Here is a 21052-nt window from a genome sequence, read left to right on the forward strand (position 1 = left end):
AACACTTGAGTACATGGCATGGATTCATAAGTGGACCTCGCCCACCACACACACCCCTTTCATGTTTACAGGTACTCTTCTCATCTTCTCTTTATGCAGGAGCTTCACACATATATCCCAGCGATGCCAGATGCAAAGCTCTTCCTAACTCTTGTACAGTGGTACCTCTGGTTACGTACTTAATTCGTTCCGGAGGTCCGTTCTTCACCTGAAACTGTTCTTAACCTGAAGCACCACTTTAGCTAATGGGACCGCCCGCTGCTGCTGCGCCACTGCCGCACAATTTCTGTTCTCATCCTGAAGCAAAGTTCTTAACCCGAGGTATTATTTCTGGGTTAGCGGAGTCTGTAACCTGAAGCGTATGTAACCCGAGGTACCACTGTATCTATGTTTTGCATTCCTACGCAAAAAATAATAAAAATCTGTTTCTACTTGCTGATCTATGACACGTGTTTCTAGAAATGAAATGGCTAATAAAAGTTGGTTGATATTGTGAAGGAGTTCTTGTGCTCAAGCATTATAGGGGTCAACGGAAGAAATTATAAATTACCCTTTTGCAAACAGATACCCTCAGTTCTTGCAGAAAATGGACACTGTATTCTTTTGTGATCTATACTTCACAAAATTATTTTAAGACTGCCCTAGCCACAGAATCCTGCCTGTTGCTGATTATCACAGCTGTAGGGCATACTTTTATTGTGATGTTTATGAATATGGCTTTAATTGACAGTGTCATGCCAGTACATTTTAATTGCTGTTTTAACAATATAATTAAGCTTTGAATTTATGCACTCTTGCAACTAGAGTGCTGTGCTAGGCTTGAAGCAATGAACACTGATAATAATGAAGGCACTAATTGAAACAGTTTTTAGTTTAGGATGCTGTTAGTTAAATAACATCATCATTATTGGTACAATAGATAATTAAAAAAAACTGTAACACAAGATGCAGAATATAGCTTCAAGAAAAAAAATACATGCATTATATAAAGTCCCATTAAAAAACCCAAGTTCTTGTATTTAAAGCACAAGAATAGCAACATTGAGTCTAATTGAGCATCAGAGCTCATTACACCTGCTCATATGACAGTTTTAAATGAGCTGACCTACCTGCTGTCCCTTGCTATCCATTGCCTACTTATTGTTGGCTCCCCCACTGCATGCTTATTATACTCAAAATGACAGCAATGGACAATACTAGCACAGTATGGAGGTCTCTCGAGAGCAAACTATTATGGCAGACAACATGCACTGGGGGAAGGAGCTGGGGAAATTGGTCTAAATTGGTCTGTGTCACCTCCCGCCCACACTATTGCCTAACCCTCTAGATAACCTTAGTATGATTTGCTCCCTTGTAGAAAAGCAGCTTATGTGCTCTATCTGGAATCTGTGGAACAAAAGATGGATGGATGGACCTAAAACTTGTCCATCAAATAGAAGTAAATCTGTATTCTGAATTACAGCCATGAAGGACTTCCACTGTGTACAGGGACCTGGTTTCTTCTTTAAAAATTCTTTTTTTAAAAAAACCGCAGGGTTGTATTCAACTAACTCCTACTCAAAGCAGATCCATTGAAATTGATGAACTTAAGTTAGTCATGTCAATTAACTTCAGTGGGTCTTCTCTGAGTAGGACTATCATGAAATATAACCCATAATGCTGAGTAGGAGCAACTTCCTTCAGACCTTGTAGATAAAGATGCACTCCAATTATTATTAATATTATTATTATTATTCTGTCTTTCTCCCAAGTTGGGATTCAAGGCAAATTATGTTATGTGGCATACTCTATTGCATTTCCTGCCAACTGCAGGGCTGTCCTACAGGAAGCAGAAGGCAGACCTACAGAACTGACATTGGGTAAACATCATTGGCTGGATCTTGGTTGCAGGTCAGGTTCACCTCGATTTGGAACTGACATTGGTTCAGTTAGATTTACTGAATGCATGTTCCATCAACCATAGGAAAACATTCAACAAAATTGTTTCAGACTGATGTATCCAGCAAAAAGTACAGTATATTTTGTTGCGTCCTCGGTCACTATCACTGCTTCTAGCTTTTATTTCCTTTTTAAAAGTCATCAATCTGAGGTAGTATTAGCTGTTTTTAAGATGTGAGGAAATCACTGTTATATAGTTATGATAAATGTAAAAATAAATAAAAGACATAAATGCCCTTTAAATATTGAGAGCAACTGGCATTTGAAACCTAATCCAATTCACCTTCCTCTGTTCACCTCAGTGCAAGCCTGAGGCTCTTAACATATTGTGCAGGAGGCTGCTGTGAAAGAAATACATCAAATTGGATTAAATTCTAATTTGGCGGAAGTCAGTGGCTGCGGCTAGGCATAATAGTATGCATACATAACATCCTTTAGCAGCATTAACAATATGTTAAACCACCCACAAGGCTGCAGGACATCACATAACCTCCCCTCCTTTCTCTAGACTTCAAGACCCTCTTGCAGAATCGAATCTACCACTAGATGCCCCATTCTATAAATAGTGCAGGCATGATGTCTAAAATTTTCCAATTCTGGCACAACCAATAGGCTCCCTAGGAAGAGAACCAATTATCACTCCACATATGTGCATTTATGTCCTATTAATACTGCATTCAGTATTAAAAAGCAAAGCATTTGTGCTAGGGGTGCATAAGCAATATAGCGATGTTTGCAAAAATGCAAGTAAAGTGTGACTGTGTTGCTCAGATACTGGCTTCTTAAAATGGACAGCAAGTTAGAATTACTGGACTACACTCCAAATATATCATGTTAAAATGATTTCTTTAACACAATGAAAACTTCAAGAAATACAGTCACCCAAAGTGGCACATTTCTTGGACTGAAAAAGGCCCACAGAATAATTCCAATATAATTTACTTCTAAAAGCTTTGTATTATTAGAAACAAATGACTTTTCCATTTCTATTGCACCGCTGTAATAGTTTAGGCATTTCATGTGGAAAGTAGTTTACATCTGGAACACAAAAGGTCAAGAAAATCTATGACAACGGATATCACCAATGAATGGCAAAAAGAATCATAGCTTTGGAAGATAAAAAACAATTTGGAAGTGTAAGTAGAATGTTCTGGCATTTTTTTTTTAAAAAATGTAATTTGAGTTCTGTTATCTTAGCTCCTTAGCCATCTTTTCTCCCAAAGAGAGCATGTGCTGATAATCATAGTATAATATATCCCAAAGTTATTTTTGTCTAAAATCATAGCTCAGAGTTCTGAAAACACTTCTATGGATTCCATTTCTCTATACAGGGCAGTAGCAGAGAACGTAGTGGGGCTGTGCTGCTCATTTTACCTCCTTCCAGCTGAGTTGCTGCTGCATACTGACCCAAAGAGGTGGAGGCAGCAGTAAGGTTGGCCTAGAGCAAATGCACAGGCCAGAGCATTGGATTGGCTTCACTGGTGTGTTTGCACCATGCTGACCTTGTCTGCCTGCCTCCCTTGTCTTCCTCTCCCCCTGGTGTTCTGCAGCGACTCAGCCAGAGAGAGTTCAGGTGAGTGGTTCAACCCCACTGCCCATTGTTCACTACTGGAGAGGTTGGTGAGGCCACACGCAAAGGGGTAATTGAGATGTTTTTCAAAAGCAGTTCATATATGAGTATGGCTAGCTACGTATTTGAAAGCCAACCTTCCATACAGACCCTCTTGGTGTTAAGATCAGTGATGGGAGATCTGTTGGAAGCTCCATCACCTTCAGAAGGTCAGGATGATGGCAGTCTGCAAAAGGGAAAACTCTGTGCTGCCCCTAATGTGTGGAATTACCTCCCCATCAAGCTGCTCTGGCATTTTCATCATATAGCTTTAGTTATGTGCTGAATACGTATCTCGTAGCCCTAGACTTTGACACCTGAAAAAGATGTTTTTAGGTTCTTTTGATTGTAAATTGTTTTAGCTGATTGTAATATTGTGTTTTGGCATTGCTGTAACCCACCTGGAAATCTTGTGGTGATGCGCTGAGAAGAAATCTAATAATAGCAAGTACAACTTCTCAAGGGTGTTTTTGTGCATGTGTGCATATCTGTGAGCATATTATAAAAATGAGGTATATTGAAAATAGAAGAAAATATAATTTTAAATGAAGAAAATTAATTATTCTCAGAAATAAGTTTGTAGAGGGCTTCCGGTCCCGCCTGCCTTAATGGAGGCAGCCCCCATGACAGCGGGGGATCATCGACGAGCAAAAAGGATGACGGAGGGTAAATCATCCTTGCAAATTCCCCTCAGGGACGGGGGAGGGGGGAATGGGCTTCACTTGCAATTCGTTTTGGTACCTGGCTTTCGGTCTGGCATGGAATGTGGGAGGTAGAGAGGCGCTCAGTGCAAAAGCACTTTGCCTGGCAAAAACCCTCGTATGCCACCATTAAGGGCAGAATAAAGATAATAGTTTGAGTTCCTCACTTGAAGCGTTATAAATTTATATATTATAAAATCCTGAATGGAAATCATTAATTATGTAGCTGTTGTTTTGGGAGTTAATTGTTATTGTTATAATTTGGCTATTATTGGGGGTATATTGGAAAACTGATTTTAAAAATTACAAAAAAAGAAATAAGCTTGCAGAGATCCCTGTGTGGTGTTTTTTGATTCTAGTTAGCAATTCATGGCCCCCTGACCTGTTGTCTGGACACTTCACTTGCCCGTTGAAAATTCTAAAATGTTAAAAGCATTTAACATCTGTAAAGCTTCTCCAAATAACTGGAGAAGCATCTAAACATTTTGTCCTAATATGAAAGGAAGGAATCACTAGAGATTCCACCTTTCTTTTCTGTTAGAACTTCTGCATCCTAAAGAGCTCATGCCTGGCAGAAGCTTTTCTTATCATTTCATCTCCATGCTAGGAAAATACTGCTAAGTATCTGCTTCTCAGATAACTGTTGAGGACACAAACACTTTGCTAGAAGAGAAAGCTGGTAATAATAACAAAAAATGCTCATATCTAGCTATTACAACTAAGTGGATATGTCAACGTTTGGAGATTGGCATTCATTCAGAGCATCTTGTGTTGACATTGCTGAATCAAGCCCAAGAGAGAGGAAGCTGCAGGTTACTTACTTTCACCCATCTTTTTCTTAGAGACTAGAGCTAGTTTCAGTCTTGGCTCATTACACAGAAGACAAAAGAAATCTGTCAACGATGGTCAGATTGTTATTAGTCATGTATGAGTTCATGGTCCATGCAGAGTCAAATCTATTATTCATGGTACAGTGAGCAGAGTTTGCCAGAGTTTATGACTGTAAACAGTGGCTGCACTTGCAACAGCCTTGTTTAGGATTTGCATGGAAAACCAACCATTAATTTCACTCTCTGCTTTTCTCTCTGACACATGTACAACTAAGTTGAATATGGTTTTTGGATATTTTGCTCTAACTGTTCATTTTAAAGTATGAAACAACCCTAAAAAGTACAGTTTGATAGCAGATCTACTTTGAAAATCACTTTGGTTGAACCAAATTGATTTATTCACAGTACTATGATGTAATCTAGGAGTTTCCAAACTTTTTACTTTGTAAAGAACTTCTCTGCATCAGTATGCCAGCAACAGAATCCCCACATACTGTGGAAGAGTCTGGGAAATGTTATAGAGAGCACAAACAGTTCAGGTGGCACATGAAATTGCTGCAAATGTATTGCAAGTGGTCTTTGAAGCAAACCAACACTCTGCTTGTGACAGTGTGCCTCAGCCAGACATTGTTTACTTATGTGCAGGCTCATGGAGGGGGACGGGCAGCAGCCAGGTACACTTGCCCTGGGCCTTGGAGGACTAAGCTAGTCAGGGAGTCCTGTTCAGTCTGCTGAAGTTATGCTGTCATGCCAAGAACAAGATTCCCGCCCTAGGCCTCAGACAAACTCTGCACGGGCCCGATGATGTCCATTCATTATTGATCTTGGGCTGTGCTGCACAACCATAAAGTCTCTCTTCTGGTGGTCAGGGGACACCCCCCTCCCAAGAAAGGCCTGGAATGTGTGTGGGGGAGGGGAGGGAATTGTTCAAAATCAGGGGAGGTAGGTTGTACAAGCTTCATCGCATTATCCAGGCCGAAGATGCCTTGACCTTCAGTAAAGGCTTTGTAGAAGACACAGAGGGTGGAAGTGGGAGGGAAGTCCACTGAAAATATCTAATAAAAAATCCAAAACATCTCATGTTTCCCTCAGTTATAGTTTGGAAAGCGCTGGTTAAATGCCTTGCAGAGAAAGACTATAGTACAAAGTAACTCCAGCTGTATATCTAGTTGCCAGTCCCTCCCCAAGTGCATGTGACATGTTGCGTATCCTGGCCATAGTCAAGTCAAGAGACAGTGTGAAGCCCTTCTGTTCTCAACCATCATAAGTAACCTGATGTATAGTGCTAACATCCATGAGACCGAGATGGAGGTCTTGTTGTCTGGGTAGCCCACAAGCTCCATACACACTGCATAGAGGGATGCCAACAAGTGCTAATATAGTAGTGTGTTGACAACGTTACCACATTGCAGGGACATTTTGCAGTTTAGTATGGAGTAGAAAGGCACATCCCCCTGTCGTCGTCCCCATCCCGTCCCCCACATATTCTCATTTTGTTCTTGTTAACTCTGGCTATTTTTAGCCAGTGATGCCATGTAAAGGAGCTTTAAGTATTCATTAAAAAACATAGTATTGTTTTTTTCTCAATATGGTAATAGTAACCCTTAGGTTACTGTAACCCCTTAGGTTACAGGGTGGCGCTGTGGGTTAAACCACAAAGCCTAGGGCTTGCTGATCAGAAGGCCAGCGGTTTGAATCCCTGTGACGGGGTGAGCTCCCATCGCTCGGTCCCTCCTGCTGCCAACCTAGCAGTTTGAAAGCATGCAGTGCAAGTAGATAAGTAGGTACCACTACGGCAGGAAGGTAAATGGTGTTTCCGTGAGCTGCTCTGGTTCGCCAGAAGTGGCTTAGTCATGCTGGCCACATGACCCGGAAGCTGTATACCGGCTCCCTCTGCCAGTAAAGGGAGATGAGTGCTGCAATCCCAGAGTTGTCCACGACTGGACCTAATGGTCAGGGGTCCCTTTACCTTTAACCCTTTATTAATATGCCAATTGACTGTAGAAACCCCATCTGCTCTACAAATTCTTCTGTTTCCTGTTTCTACAATAATAAAGCTCTGGAGTTCACAATATTATGTATAGAATAGTGCACAGAATATCATGTGATTATTATTTTGGAGACAAGAATAATGTATGTGGTCAGTGTACAATGTATAGAAAAAGAGTTATTAATGTGGCTTAGTGTTAGACATGACCTTTCAACTTACCTTGCAATGACAAAGAGCACACAACTGACTCCAAGGCAAGCTAGGAGGACATACATCCAAATATCAGGAGAAAGAGGGTTTAGAAAGGAGAAAACACCAGGGTTTGTGCCATTGGGCTTCCGATACAAAATACTGATTCCCAGCGTCATGAAGGGCTTGGAAAAGTCAATGACTTTCTCTCTTACGTAGGTGATGGTGAGAGGAGCAACTGCCAGGTCAGCTTTCTGAGGACAAAAATTGGAAAATAATATTGTCATTAAAAAAATAATAATAATTTACCCACATTTTTTATTTCTTCACTTTCCTCAAGTGTACTGACACAAATAAGATTCATTTGCTCATAACTGTAAGCACTGATAAAATTTAAATGAAAAATAACTTTCTCATTGAAGCTCAATGGGGAGGAAATATAGCATCATTCAAACTATGTTAATTTCATAGTAATAATTCAGAGTGTGTGGTGCAGTGATGCCTTGAAGAAGCATTAAAGTGGTTACAGCCTTTTTCCATAGGACTTCCAGACTGACACTTTCACAGCAAAACTGTCATGTGGTAAATACAAATGTACCACTGCAGATAATCTTGGCATCATGTGGTTGTGGCTACAATAGGCCCACCCATGCTTCCAAGAGAAATGGTGCACATATTAGATGTCTCCATGTCTATATCGTAATAGGTAGACTATGCATTGTGCTCACCACATAAGAAATGGGCTGACTCTGCTTGTTAAGAACTTTGAAGCCTCCCTCCTGCTAAAGAAAGCTGCTGGGGATTATACCCTAGAGGAGCAAAGTGACAAGTTAAACAGATACAGTGGACCAATCAGTGTATGGAGAAAAAGTAGTCATAAGTTTCCACTTCCTTGTGATCTATCCAGCATTCTTTGGCTGTTGACACGGAGCCTTCAAAGTTCTTATAAGATGCAGCTAAACTGCTTACCACATGGTGAAGAAAATTTGGCTCTTGTAGGGAAAATTTTTTTTATGCAGAAACTGATAACTATATTCTTTCCTGAGTATATGTATATACAGTATACACTTTCCCATTCTAATTCTTCTTGCATCTCAAATGGTTATTCTGTCTATTAGTATTATTTTTTAAAAGGCTGAGTGTCCTGCTAGTTTAAATATATGTATCCAGCTATTGCTGGTTGACAAGCATGAAGAAGATGATTCCATCTTACGTGATCGATGAGTTCTTTGACCATCCCATTCCATTCTCCTTTGTCATTCTGGGCTCCATATTTCCCATCAGACACTAGTTTCACTTCATAGATGAAGCCTAAAATATTTGATAACTCCTTCAACAAATCCAAGCAGTACCCTTCAAATCTGTCGTTGCCATAAAGGGGTTTGTCAGATTTCTTGTACATGACATACGGATCTTCCTGCATGAAAAGACACAAGGCATGTCTCAGAAATTATTCTTCTTAAGTACATCTGTGATTGATAAAATACAGGAAAGGCTTAATTTCCTGATAAAATTTTACATGGGCTACTTAAGAATAATAAATACTATATAAAAAATAGCACAGTAGCATAAAACTATGGCAGAGTCAAAAGTCTGGTATACATTTTTAGTGAAGAAGCTGAAATGCTTCCCAAAGATCCCTGAAAAGTTCACATTTATTTATTTGTTTGTTTATAGCATTTATTATAGCTGCTCCTCACCTTCTGTAGCAGATTTATGGGGGATGCAGGGAGATGGTAGGATGGGAAAGTTCCCCTGCTAAAGCTTCTTGAGGCTGAAAACACCCACCCCTTTCATGAATGAACAAAAATGTGTAGTGATTAAATAAGTGGTTAGTAAGGCAACGTAAATTAACCAACGATAATACACAAAGAGTAGCAACAACGCATGCCAAAACTTACCAAAATAGTGGTGACTATGAGCGTTCGGTTCGCCAGCGAATCAGTGATATTGGTAGATCTGTCTTTATTGCTGTCAGTCATATTAAGGCCACTGTTTGAGTTCCAAAGCCCAATCTACATAGAACAAATTAGATAAATGGCTGCCAACCTTCATTAATTGTGTTAAGGAAAGGGTTGTTCATATAAAAAATGCAACTGAAAGTTCTGCACAGGAATTATTATTATTTAGGCAGAACTGTATGTTACAGCAATTGAGCAATAAACAAGTTGTATAGGATATTAAAGGAGCAGACCAGCTCCATTTTAAAGTAGCAGATCTATAATAAATGATGGGTTATGAGTACTGTTAGTCGAGGGAAACACATTGCTCATTAAAAAGCAGGCTGAGATGGCCTAGTCACAAGAGTGTTGCATTAGTTATGTATAAAAATATTAAAAATATATAGTTTTGTTTAAGCAAACCAGCCTGCATTGTGGAACACCTACATTTCTGTTCTAAATTCATGGTTTATGGTTGTTGTTTTTGTAAAGGTGAAGTGGAAACGTAAGAAAACCTTTCCTTTCTAATCCATCAGTTTATAGAATATGCTGAAATAGGCTGCTATATTCACTGGCCCTTCTCTTCTGTTAAAACCTGCTGAAGGTACAGATTTATTTTAGTTACTTTGTGACTATTGTATATGACAGAACCAATAAAATGACCCACTGATCAGTGCTAACTCAGAAAATTAAAACAAAAGAGGCAGGGAAATCTGGCCTTGGCCTTTTTTCCAAACCCAGGAGCATTTTGTAACAAGATGACTTTTAGGTGCTTTAGGCCTATCTATTCAGGAGGCAGATTTCTTATTTCAGTGGAATTTGAAATCCCATCTAGTGGCATACATGTAAACTGCAAAGCAAACAATAACATACTTGTAAAATCAACTGTGCATGAATTCAATTTTTCACCCCCTTAGGCTTTAATGGAATTGCAGGGGAAGAAAAATAGCTATCAATGACCAGTGTGAAACAACCAAGAGTAGGGCCAAAGCAGATGTGTTGATTGCACAAATGTGGATTCCGGGGGGGGGGGCAGCAATGGGACTGCAGGTCAGAGAGAAGAAGTTTAATCCTTCTCCACCACTATCTACATCATTGGTGCTAAGGCTTCCCTGTCAATGCAAATAGCTCACATAGTCTCAAAGGATGCTTTGATCCCCTGTACCTGTCATCTGCATTACAAAAAATGGGCATATTAATTGTATTCCTGCAACTGGCATTTACTTGAATGGAGAGGGTGTTTCTGCTTCTAAGGTGAAACTGTGAAGCACCCTTGTCATTTTTGCTAACAGATGCTGCATGTTTTTAAAGTAATCTTGTTATACTGTACGTATAATATTGACATGTGGTTTTGTTATTATTTTTCTTTTGCTGTGTTTTTGTGAAATTGTTTTTGTAGAGTTCGTTTGAAATGCATCCCTATTTCCTTATTGTAAGCCGCTTTGAACATGAGTTATTTGTGGAAAAGCGGCATACAAATAAAATAAATGAATGAATGAATGAATGAAAGAAAGTGAAATACACCAGCTAGGTAGCATTTATATTAGTACATACTTAATACATATCTGGATTTCTTGATGCTTCATCCAGTGAAATTTGGACAGATTGTTTTCTAAGACCACTTGATAATATTGTATACCAAGACTGCCAGATAAGATGCTGTCTGTCTGAATCTGTGTCTTGCTGATCTTATATATATACCATTGGTCACCATTAGAACTTCTACAATGACCATTATTTTAGTGGTCTCACCAGTAAAACCACATTTGGACAATCTGTGACTTGTATCAGGGTCTAAAAGTTTAGATCTTCAGATCCAGCCCAATGAATGATTCACACCCACACAACTCAAATAGCAGCAGACACACATAAACTCTACTAGTGATCTATCAGATTCTGTCAAATCTCCTGCTGGATTTCAGTCCTGATCCATCAGATCTGTTCCATTCTGCCAATGATCTGTCATTGTTCTATTATGCTTTTCTCATGACCTAGTAGATTTAATTCAGCCTGGATGGGCACTATTTTTGAAATCAGAAATTGGCAAGACGCCATTATCTGTCAGTAGTCAATATTGACTTTGGCGAGATAATTTCAAATTAGGGCCTCTCTGAATTTAAGATCCATCAGCATCTTTGGGTTGATTCTTCAGTGATGTTTAGTGGAATGTGTGAACTGCCTCTCTGAAAAGTATTGTACTTGAGGTAATAAGTACAATACTTAATTGTTATTTGAGCTGTTATAGATATTTCAGGTATGCAAGGCATTATAGGAAAGTGCTGTACTATAGATGAAATAATAAAAAATCAGGTCTTCAGTGGGTGAAAACCTGCAGGCTATCCTTAGCTTTCTTAGGAAATTACTTTGTTTTTACTGCCTCAGCCTGCTGATACCTCATTCCTGCTTTAATTTTCATGATTAAAGCTATATTCTTTGAAGTATTGTGTTAAAAAATAATGGCTATTTTTGGGTTGTTTGTTTGTTTGTTTCAGTATTCTGGGGCTGATTGTCAGCATCAAAATGAAACAAACTATCTAATCCTTTTCTTTGCTTCTGTTTGGAATAGCACTGCTATATTTTTATTTTCTCACTATAAGCTTTCTTTCATTCACTTTCAGAGGGAATCAATTCAGTGGTATTGATTCTAAAATAAATGAAATACTTGTATAATAATATAGTTTTGCTGGGAGTGAGGGGAAGATACACTATTCATAGATTCAGATTTTTTTCTTTGCAGTCTTTGCAATAAAGTCATAACTGTAAGGAACTACTGTGTATTAAGTCAGACCAATGAGCCATGTTGTCCGATGCTGTCTATCACTCTTCAGCAATTCTCAAATCTGCAGCAATTCTCAAATCTCAGGCAAAGCTTTTTCCCAGCCCTGCAACCTGATGGGTTTTGGCTGAAGATAGCAGAGGTTGAACTACAGGTTATACATGTAAAATGTGTGTGCTACCACAAACCAATGTCCTGTAGGTTTCCTGATGTACTTACACTGAGTGTGGAATTGTTGACAATGGGAAATTGTAACACATTCATACCAAAAAATAATTAAAAAGGGAACAATACAGTCACAAAATTTACAGAATACAATATATACACTGTACATTAGCATCAAAGGAATGAGAGTGTAGGCCAACCTTACAGTTATGGGAAAGGTCAGGAGGGCATTGAAGGAACGAGACCAAAGTACCACAGCACTAGGGTGAATTCAGGAGATTTATTGCAGTTTAGTGACAAGTTCAAAGCATAAAATATGACAAATAGTGTCCAGTGCATTTTTTTTATTTATTAGAATTTGGATTAAATTAATTAAGCATAATAACTTGAACTACCAACAATGAAAAGATTTGTTACAATATGTCAGATCATGACACATTAGTTGATGAGAAAAATTGGTTTTTAAAAAATCTTTGACTAGTTTACTGCTTATTAAAATATGTTTAATAATTAGGCATTTTATTAGGTTATAATGAGATTGATGAAAAGCTGTAACTAATAATACTATGCCTGGAGTGTAGATAGATAGAGAGATAGATAGATAGATAGATAGATATATTGTTGCAAGATATATAACCATTATCCTAGGTTTAAACAAGTGGGCTGCAATGAGAGCTTCCTGCTCTGTGATAGGAAAATACTTACGTTGTTCTCATGCATACACTATTTCTCTTTTAATTGGAGAAGCTCCTTAATGGGCAAGGCTAAGTGCATGCAAACAGTGCCCCTTAATTGTGGCATTTACATGGAAGTAAGCTTTCTCAAAATAAATGGAAAGTACTTCTATATCATATGTTTTGGATTAGGGTGTAACATCTAGATAGTGTTTAAAACTTGGTCCTAGTTTTGTACACTTCGCCATCAGATACAGTGGAAAGGTAATCAGCATTTCAGACTCCCATAATCTGATCTCACTATTCAGTAGAAAAAGACTGTATTATTGTAAAGGAATTCTTAAAACAGGCTACCTCAGCCTCGGCCCTCCAGATGTTTTATTTTTCCAGTATCACTGCAAAATATTAAGGCTGCAATCCAGCTGCCTTATTACTCGTGTATAAATCCCACAGGGTCTTAAAATGAGTATTGCTAATAGCAGGATTGCACCCTAAAGTGAAAGCTGTTACATATAATACTGACTCCTCAGCGGATTGTGGCCAAAACTCACTGTGACTTCAGCATTCTACAACTGGATAGATAAAATGGTTAATCAAAAGTCTATACTACATAGCATAGTTTATTCTAAGACCGACTTTTATTGTCTCTAAACTGCAATTGGAGACCATTTGTGGAAACCCTAAGGAAGAGTTTTTTTCAGACTCAACCTGTAGGTTTCTTACATCATCTGTCTATATACAAACCTTCTTCCATACTTTATATAAATTATTAGTAGCTTCACCAGCAGCCTTAATTTAGAAAAGAACAGAAAGGGACACAAAACAGTTCTTCAGTCAAAATATAAAGCAAATCTGTATGTTTTACATAGTCTTAGCATTTTCATTTCAATCTTACCATAGCATGTACACTTACAGAACCACTTACTGTAGGATTGAGACATTATTGTGTTTAGTAATTGGTAGTACTGACCTTTCATTTAACTAAATTAGAAAATTTACTCATGTTAGAATGAATTCAGTGCCTCATCTCTTCTCTCTACAGCCCCCCACGATTAAATAAATAAATACTGTAAATCTAATGCATATTTTGCTTTTTGATAACAGTGTGGATTTCCCACGCTGAGTCCCAGCATCTCCCCCCGCCCTGTCCAAAAACAGACCAGTTCCATATTATATAAAGAGGGTTGTTAATCCATAATTTAGTCAGTAGTAGATCAATTTGAATGGGGGTCACACCACACATAGATTTAATAGCTTTGCAGCTGCTTTTGTAAAGCGGAATCAAGTTTTCTGGATTGGAGTAGTTTTACGTTGCTCTTCTAGTGGAAAAAAACCCACCGGCTTCTTAAGGCATGTTATTAAGAAAGGCAGGCTATTTATGTTTCATCTTGTGTAACAAATAGAGGGTTTAGATAGCTCTATTGTTTATAGGCTTCTCAAGGCTGTCTTGATAAAATATGACTGTGCCTGACCTTTTCGCTTGGGTGTGATGTCTAAATCAAAAGCTGACTGAAAGCAGTAAGAACAGAATATATATGACATGATCTTTGCTTATGTAGATATAGCCCCTGCAGGTGAAAGAATCCCCATAGGGCTTAACAGAGCCCTGTTTTCATCCCTTCCTCCCCTCAATGCGGGCAGAAAGGCATGCCAACATGTCAGGGCGCTCTGGGAAATGGGATTTTTGTGTGTTCTCGCCTATCACCATTGCAGCTATTTCCTTCTGTTCAATTATTAAAACGCCAGAGATAACGTGCTTGTGTGTACCTCTGTGCACATACTGGAGTGGGGGGCAGGACTCTGTAAAGCTCTTCATGCAGGTAATTGAGCCCCCATGGGGAAATATCATAGCCATAGTTCTCAAAGAATGCAGTGTTCGCAAGGCAGGTGGACAGACATGGGCAATTAAGAATGGGGTAGAAAATGTTAACAAGTGCTACTCTGTTAATAAACATGAAGTGGCTTTGCTGCGGCAATGCCTTTGGCCAACATACACTTGCCTGTGAGTAATTCCCTCTGTGTAAGAAAGGCACATGTGTACAGCTGTTTGTGGCTATGGTGAGAAAAGAACAGTCATCTGACTGTAGCTGTTATCAGACATAGGTTGCTTGCATCAGATGCTGTCTTCTGCATGCAGAGAAATAGAGCTCTTCCTACTCTTAGTAGAGCATGAGACTCTTAATATGGTTTATGACATTCCTGCATTGCAGGTGGTTGGACTAGATGACCCTTGGGGTCCCTTCCAACTTTCCAGTTCTGTGATTCTTTACTCAGAGGTCCATACATTTTCTCTGGCCTTGACAGGTGCGGTCTTGCCTCTCATCTTGTACAGCACCTCTGGAACTCAGCACAAGGCCAAGGACAATTCCCTGCTCCCATCCCCAGCTCTAAGCATTGTGGATCCTTGCCCTATCTTCACAACATTTCCCCACATTGTGGAATCCCACAGCTGCCTTTGCATACAGAAAGTGTATCACTAGAACTGTCAACTGTGCAGCAGGACACTTGTGCTTGTGGATCTGCAGTGTGTGGGGGAGATGACTAGGTTGGGGCAATAATCATTGCTTCACTTATACTGAAAAAGACAAAACATAGCTAAAACAGGGTGGAGGGTTACTTTAAAAAGAAGTACTGCCATTCTTTACCAAATATGTATACTATAATCCTCAATCCATTTATTTTCGAGAAATTGCATTAGAACAGTAGGACTGGTATATACAAGCTGGTTTTCAGCGTCTGTGCATGTATGAAGATCCAAGAGTGTGTGTATATTTTCCCAAAGTGTACCACCCAATTCACTTATTTCAGTAGGAATACGAATCAGTTTTTTCTTTGTTAAGATTAGAGTTTAGGGTTGGTGCTATGAATGTTACTTTGTATAGCTGAAAAAATATTTCGGATATAAAATGATGACATTAGACATAATTCAAAGACGATCGGATGTGAAGAGTAGAAACAGGGAGCCCTGTCTATCAGTGTGCATGTGCATTAGTGGAAGTAGAATTCATACAGCCCTGTAAAATAAGCTGCTATGCCGCCCATCGGCTGTTTGGTAGGGAGAACAGAATGGGGGGTAAACGGTTTATCACCACGTTTGCCGCATACTCTATAGGGCTTTATGCATTGCACTCTGCTACTAAATTCTGTTGGAGAACTGCCTGTGCAACACACAGTTCCCTGTGCTAATTGCACAGGTAGGTGGCTTCTAATTAGGTTAGGGTATTATATCTAGGTTGTCACTTGGAAATTATTACGAGCTACAAGAGGTAAATAAAAACTGAACTACCAGCTTTTGAACTACCCACTTTTATTTGCTTCTATTAAGTGTGTAGGCTTCAGGATAATGCTGTCAATAGGCACACCACAAGGATGTCTGGTTGAACAAACTTCATTGAAATGATTGAGAGATATATACAAGAAGAAAAATGCTCATACTTCATATTAATTTCAGTGAGATTTGTACAGCAAGGTGCCTAATATTCATTGTTCCTTCTGCCTTTGAATATATAAAAATCTTGCTGTCTGCACCGTCTGGCTCACAGCATGCACACAGTGGTACCAAACTGGTTACCTTTTCTGTTCCTTCCTCCTTGAGGCTAATAATATCCAAATCGAAATCCTTTCTTAAGCCATCTGTTTTGTTGAAAGTAATTCGCCCTGTCAAACCATCCCAACGAGCCTAGAGAAAGAGAGAGAAATAATGTGTAGCGTCAACTTTTCAAGCCCATGAAAAATAATTGTGCATAATCTCTCTTTCTTAGTAGAATTCCTTTCAAAAACACTCCAAACAAAACAATCTTCTTTTATTGATTTTCTGATTTTATTCAACTCAATGCATTATCAATAGTTATATATAAGGACAGAAAACAACATGTGCATGGAACTTGGGGAACATCCCCAAGGTACATTATCCATCAACAACATTCAAACCAAAAATAATTCATGGGATTGCAGAGTTTTGAGCTGTCATATGTCCTGGTCTCAGGCCAATCTTTGCACTGTTGGAATTACAAAAATTAACAGAGATGCCATTCTGATAGGCATTAACCCAATTTATTACACAAAGAAACCCTATCAGTCGGCATCTACAAACCACTTTTCTGCTTTCAGGGAATAAGCAAGAAGGACTAAATTTAGTGGAAACACTGCGCTAAAGAATCTGTTTTTCACTGTGACCCCTGGCTCTATTCCAGAGGACACACTGTATGTCTCGTAGAGCTGGCCCAGATCCAACACATTTTAACCAAAATACAAGGGAGTAAGTGTGCGCAACTGGGGTAGTTTACTGAAAACAGCAGTGTGTCCATGTAAGGAACTAAAGAGAGCAAGGAAATGAGTTCAGAACTTTTGCAAAAAAGTTTTGTTGAGGATTGAATGGTTAACTAATGGAGGCAGATACCTGGGCTGAGTTCTGGCATTAATATAGCCCTTGGTGGGAGCACATAATGGAGAATTTGCCTATGAAGGGGTGGACAGAGGGAAGAGAATTGTGAAAATCAAATGCATTGTTGTGAGAAGTTGTAGAAAGGTGGAGGAGGGAAAGACAGGAATGGAGTTTTGTGGGTGATTTACTTTGTTTATTAAAAAAAATTCTGCCTCAACTTTCCACCCAAATTTGCTTTTAAGGTGACTTACAAAGTCCAGAAGAAAACCATGCACACACACAAAACAATTACAAAATCAATTGACAAATTAGATAGCACTTAAAGCAATTAAAACAATCCAATACTGATTAACCAAAAGAGTCAAAGAAAGAGAAACATTAAGACCTAAGATATAAACCAGCCAAACTAACAGAAACAAAAAGAGCAGTAAAAATCACTTTTAACCGTCAAACCTCAGGTAAACAAGATGGATTTCTCCTAGTGCCTAAAAGAAGATGCTAGGTGAATATAACTCAGGAGAGAGTTCCATTATATGGTGCAACCACAAAAAACATGGTTGTGTGTTCTCTTGTTACACAGCACACTAACAAATGTGGTAGCATGAAACATACTTAACAGTTCCTTTCTTTTACTGAGAGTAATGAAATGATTAATTTGTTAGTTGGGCATAAAGGCTACAACCAACATTTTTGGTTCTTGTTGTCCTCACACAAACATATACCTCTTTTAGCCTCATCTGCTATGAATAACTGCATCACTGTTGAGAGTTAAATAATATATGTGATAGCCTGAGTCAAAGGTAAGCCTTAAGATGCTGTTAAGAAAAAGCTGGCAGAGGTGGACTTGTATGCAGGCTCCAGACCTACCACTGGGCAGACTAAGGAGACTGCTTCAGGCACCTGATTTGGGACTTTATAAAAGGACAAGAAATGGCTAGCTACTTACATTATTATAGTTGTATTTGTGAAGTTTCTGCCTCAATGTCAAAATAAATTAATTGACCAGGCACTGGCTACAGCCAGGTCTCTCTCTCTCTCTCTCTCTCTCTCTCTCTCTCTCTCTCTCTGTGTGTGTGTGTGTGTGTGTGATTGTGTGTGTGTGTGAGAGAGAGAGAGTGCTTTGTGTTCCATCTGAGGCAACAAACTGCTGCAGTTTCTTTTATACGGCTTTCTTTTTAAAAACTCTGAAAGGTTTCTAATGCAAGAAATATTTTATATATGATTTATTTTTTTATTTCTTGCCCACTCTTTACCATAAAGTCCCAAGGTGGGTTGCAACAATAAAATAAGCAATTATGTAACCATTACAACCACAAAAGTGTAAAAACAATTTAAAACAGTTCAATATATTAAATAAATAAGCAACAACACTTCCATGTTTAAGAATAATGTAAGCATTTTAAAACAATTCCATATTTAAAAACAGTTCCAGTACAGGTGCAGTCTTCTCTTCCAATGTTTCCTGTGGATACAAACTGGCCTTTGGCTAGTTCCTAGTGACTTCCATTGTAACACTAGAAGAAAATAGATTTTCAAGTGTAGACAATCTTTATTATCCTCATTTAGCTTGCTCCTTCATGAAATAGCTTAAAAATGCCAGGAAGGCTCACAATATATTATAATAGAGCAAACTCATCAGTGTCTGCTTTACAATTCTAATTACAGGTTCTCTCAGCTATATATTTATTCCTATTCTGCATTAAACACATTGTAGATAGCTATCTACTATGAACCTGGATGGTGTACACAAAACTGAAAGAAGTATGATTAAGTTTCTATCTTTTTTATCTGTAGAACTGAATCTACTGAAATGAATATTATCATGTGCACAGCAATATCATAATCACATGGCACCTAAATCCTTTACGTAGTGTTATGGATAGTAGGGTGGGATTTTTAAGAGGTCTGTGGTGATTTAAGGTTCACAGAATAGGCTCTTCAGGAGTGTAAATGGTAGTTATTGTAGGAGCTCTCACTGAAAAGTCATTCTCCTGATGGTTCTGCCAGAGAATTATCAATTTTCAGTTGACAGGCCCTTTGTCACCTCTGTCTCAGAAAATATTCTCACATTTCCTATTGACTTGCTGGTGGGCCTGCTCTTCTCATTAACTGACACCCTCCATAAGCAATAAACTGTCCACTTTTGTAGTTACAGATGCTGTAATCCAATCTATAAAATTGCTCAAAAGTAATTGGGTTAAGCATTAGATCCCAACTTATTTGACCAGAAGTCCCAGCAATATCTTACTTTGAACTAATTTCAAAGTGTGAATGTGTCATCAATGAACATTTGATGGCCAGAGTAAAAGCTAGATTAGGAAAAATCCCCTAACAGGGCTCCTTCACAGGGCTTATTCTCCAGAAAAAGGTTGGGGCGGGCAAGCAGCTTCCTTTTCCTAGGAGAAATCACTGACTCCCCTTCTCCTGCTGCATACCGTACTTGTTGGTGTCCTGCCGTTCACTAGAGCATGTGACCCGTTCAGTTAGTGATGGTGCTTGAAGAGACATCCTTGATATCTATCCAAGAATACTGGAACTTCACTTGTTCCTGACACTTTCTTCAGGGAACATTTCCTATATTCCTATTTTAACCAAATTTTAAGACCAGTTGGCAGAGTTCTGGGGATTTAACATCTGTTGTCTTTGCAGTTTAATTTGATTTTAGCTGATTTATTTGTTATTACTAATCCTGAATGTTCCATATAGAGCAACATACGCATTCCAATGAAATAAAAGGAGCTCAAAATAAAAACACATACTGAATTTTATTTTCAAAATACTTTAAAATAGTATGAGCACCATGCTGCCTTCAGATATCCTCCTTGATGTTAACCAAGGCCCCTTGCCCCTCCCATTTTTTAAAAAAGAAAAGAAAGGTGCAGACATTTTTCCTGTTGTTTGTTTCAAGTGGGAGGTTCTAAGTTCCACCACTTTTTCTGTGAAATGGGTATTTTGTGGCAGAATAAGTTCCACATCCTGAACTAAATGACCTTGGGCCTAGTAATTATGTAACTGTACTAGACCAACTGTGGCCCTTCTATTCAAAAAAGCAGCCTGTGAGTTTTCAAGTAGTTCTTGGTTAAGTGAAAGTTTTGACAGTCTGTGGTAAAATATGTGAGGCACTTAGCAACTGAGAAGATGCCAGCAACTAATCTGGACAAGACTGAAGCACTTGCAAAGTATTGTAAAGTTCTTAGGTACTAGTTACCTTCCCCAGGGTTCTCTAATTATTATAGAACAGGTTGTGAAAATATGTTTCTCGATGGTGTAACTTCTTAGTTAGTTGTTGACCGGCAACCCAGTGAGACTGCCTGGCCCACAATATTAATATTGTGCCAGAGAGCTGGGATGTGTGTTATGCTTGCCATGGTGATGTAACCAAAATGGCAACTTCATGATGATTTCCCCTTCTTCGTGTCATGTACAAGCACTTACCATATGATTTGGCTCCATCATATGGGGAGCATCTCTTCCATGGTCTATATCAATATGGACAGAGAGATGGTGTAGGACAGGCCCTTCCAACTCCCAAGAGACTGTGATCTACTTCCAGTATAAAACTGGCAGTGATCTACCCATTGTCATTTCTGAGAGTTGTCAAGCTTTTTTGGGGAAGGATAGCCTGTAGGACACCCGCGATCAACCAGTAGATTGCGATCGACTGCTTGGACATGCCTGGTGTAGGACAATAGCTGCCTCTTGTCAGAAACAGGCATTAATTAATAGCTGCCAATGACAGTTGCATCAGCAGAAGGCAGTCACTGTAGAACAGTGAATTTTTAGTCCCTGCAAAAGAGTGGTGTAATCCACCTTCAGACCGTGTGCGTGGAAAATGTTGCTCAGATGATTGTCAACA

At 38.9% G+C, this 21052-nt stretch overlaps 1 protein-coding gene across 7 annotated transcripts in view; it reads right to left on the reverse strand.

Moving 5' to 3' along the window:
- GRIK1 (glutamate ionotropic receptor kainate type subunit 1) overlaps window positions 1–21052 on the reverse strand; it is a 157213-nt gene that overhangs the window by 22778 nt on the left and 113383 nt on the right. For 4 of the 7 annotated variants that reach the window (XM_083438603.1, XM_083438602.1, XM_083438601.1 and 1 more), the window contains exons 8-11: window positions 16384–16491; window positions 9159–9272; window positions 8471–8674; window positions 7288–7511 (exon numbers count right to left, since the gene is read on the reverse strand). In XM_083438603.1, the coding sequence (XP_083294729.1) occupies window positions 7288–7511; window positions 8471–8674; window positions 9159–9272; window positions 16384–16491 (650 nt within the window). Of the gene's footprint in view, window positions 1–7287; window positions 7512–8470; window positions 8675–9158; window positions 9273–13556; window positions 13602–16383; window positions 16492–21052 lie in introns of all 7 variants that reach the window. The other 3 variants (XM_083438600.1, XM_083438599.1, XM_083438598.1) reach the window with 1 other exon arrangement.

This window comes from Podarcis tiliguerta, assembly GCF_965153285.1.
Source record: "Podarcis tiliguerta genome assembly, chromosome: 4".
Lineage (NCBI taxonomy): Eukaryota > Metazoa > Chordata > Lepidosauria > Squamata > Lacertidae > Podarcis > Podarcis tiliguerta.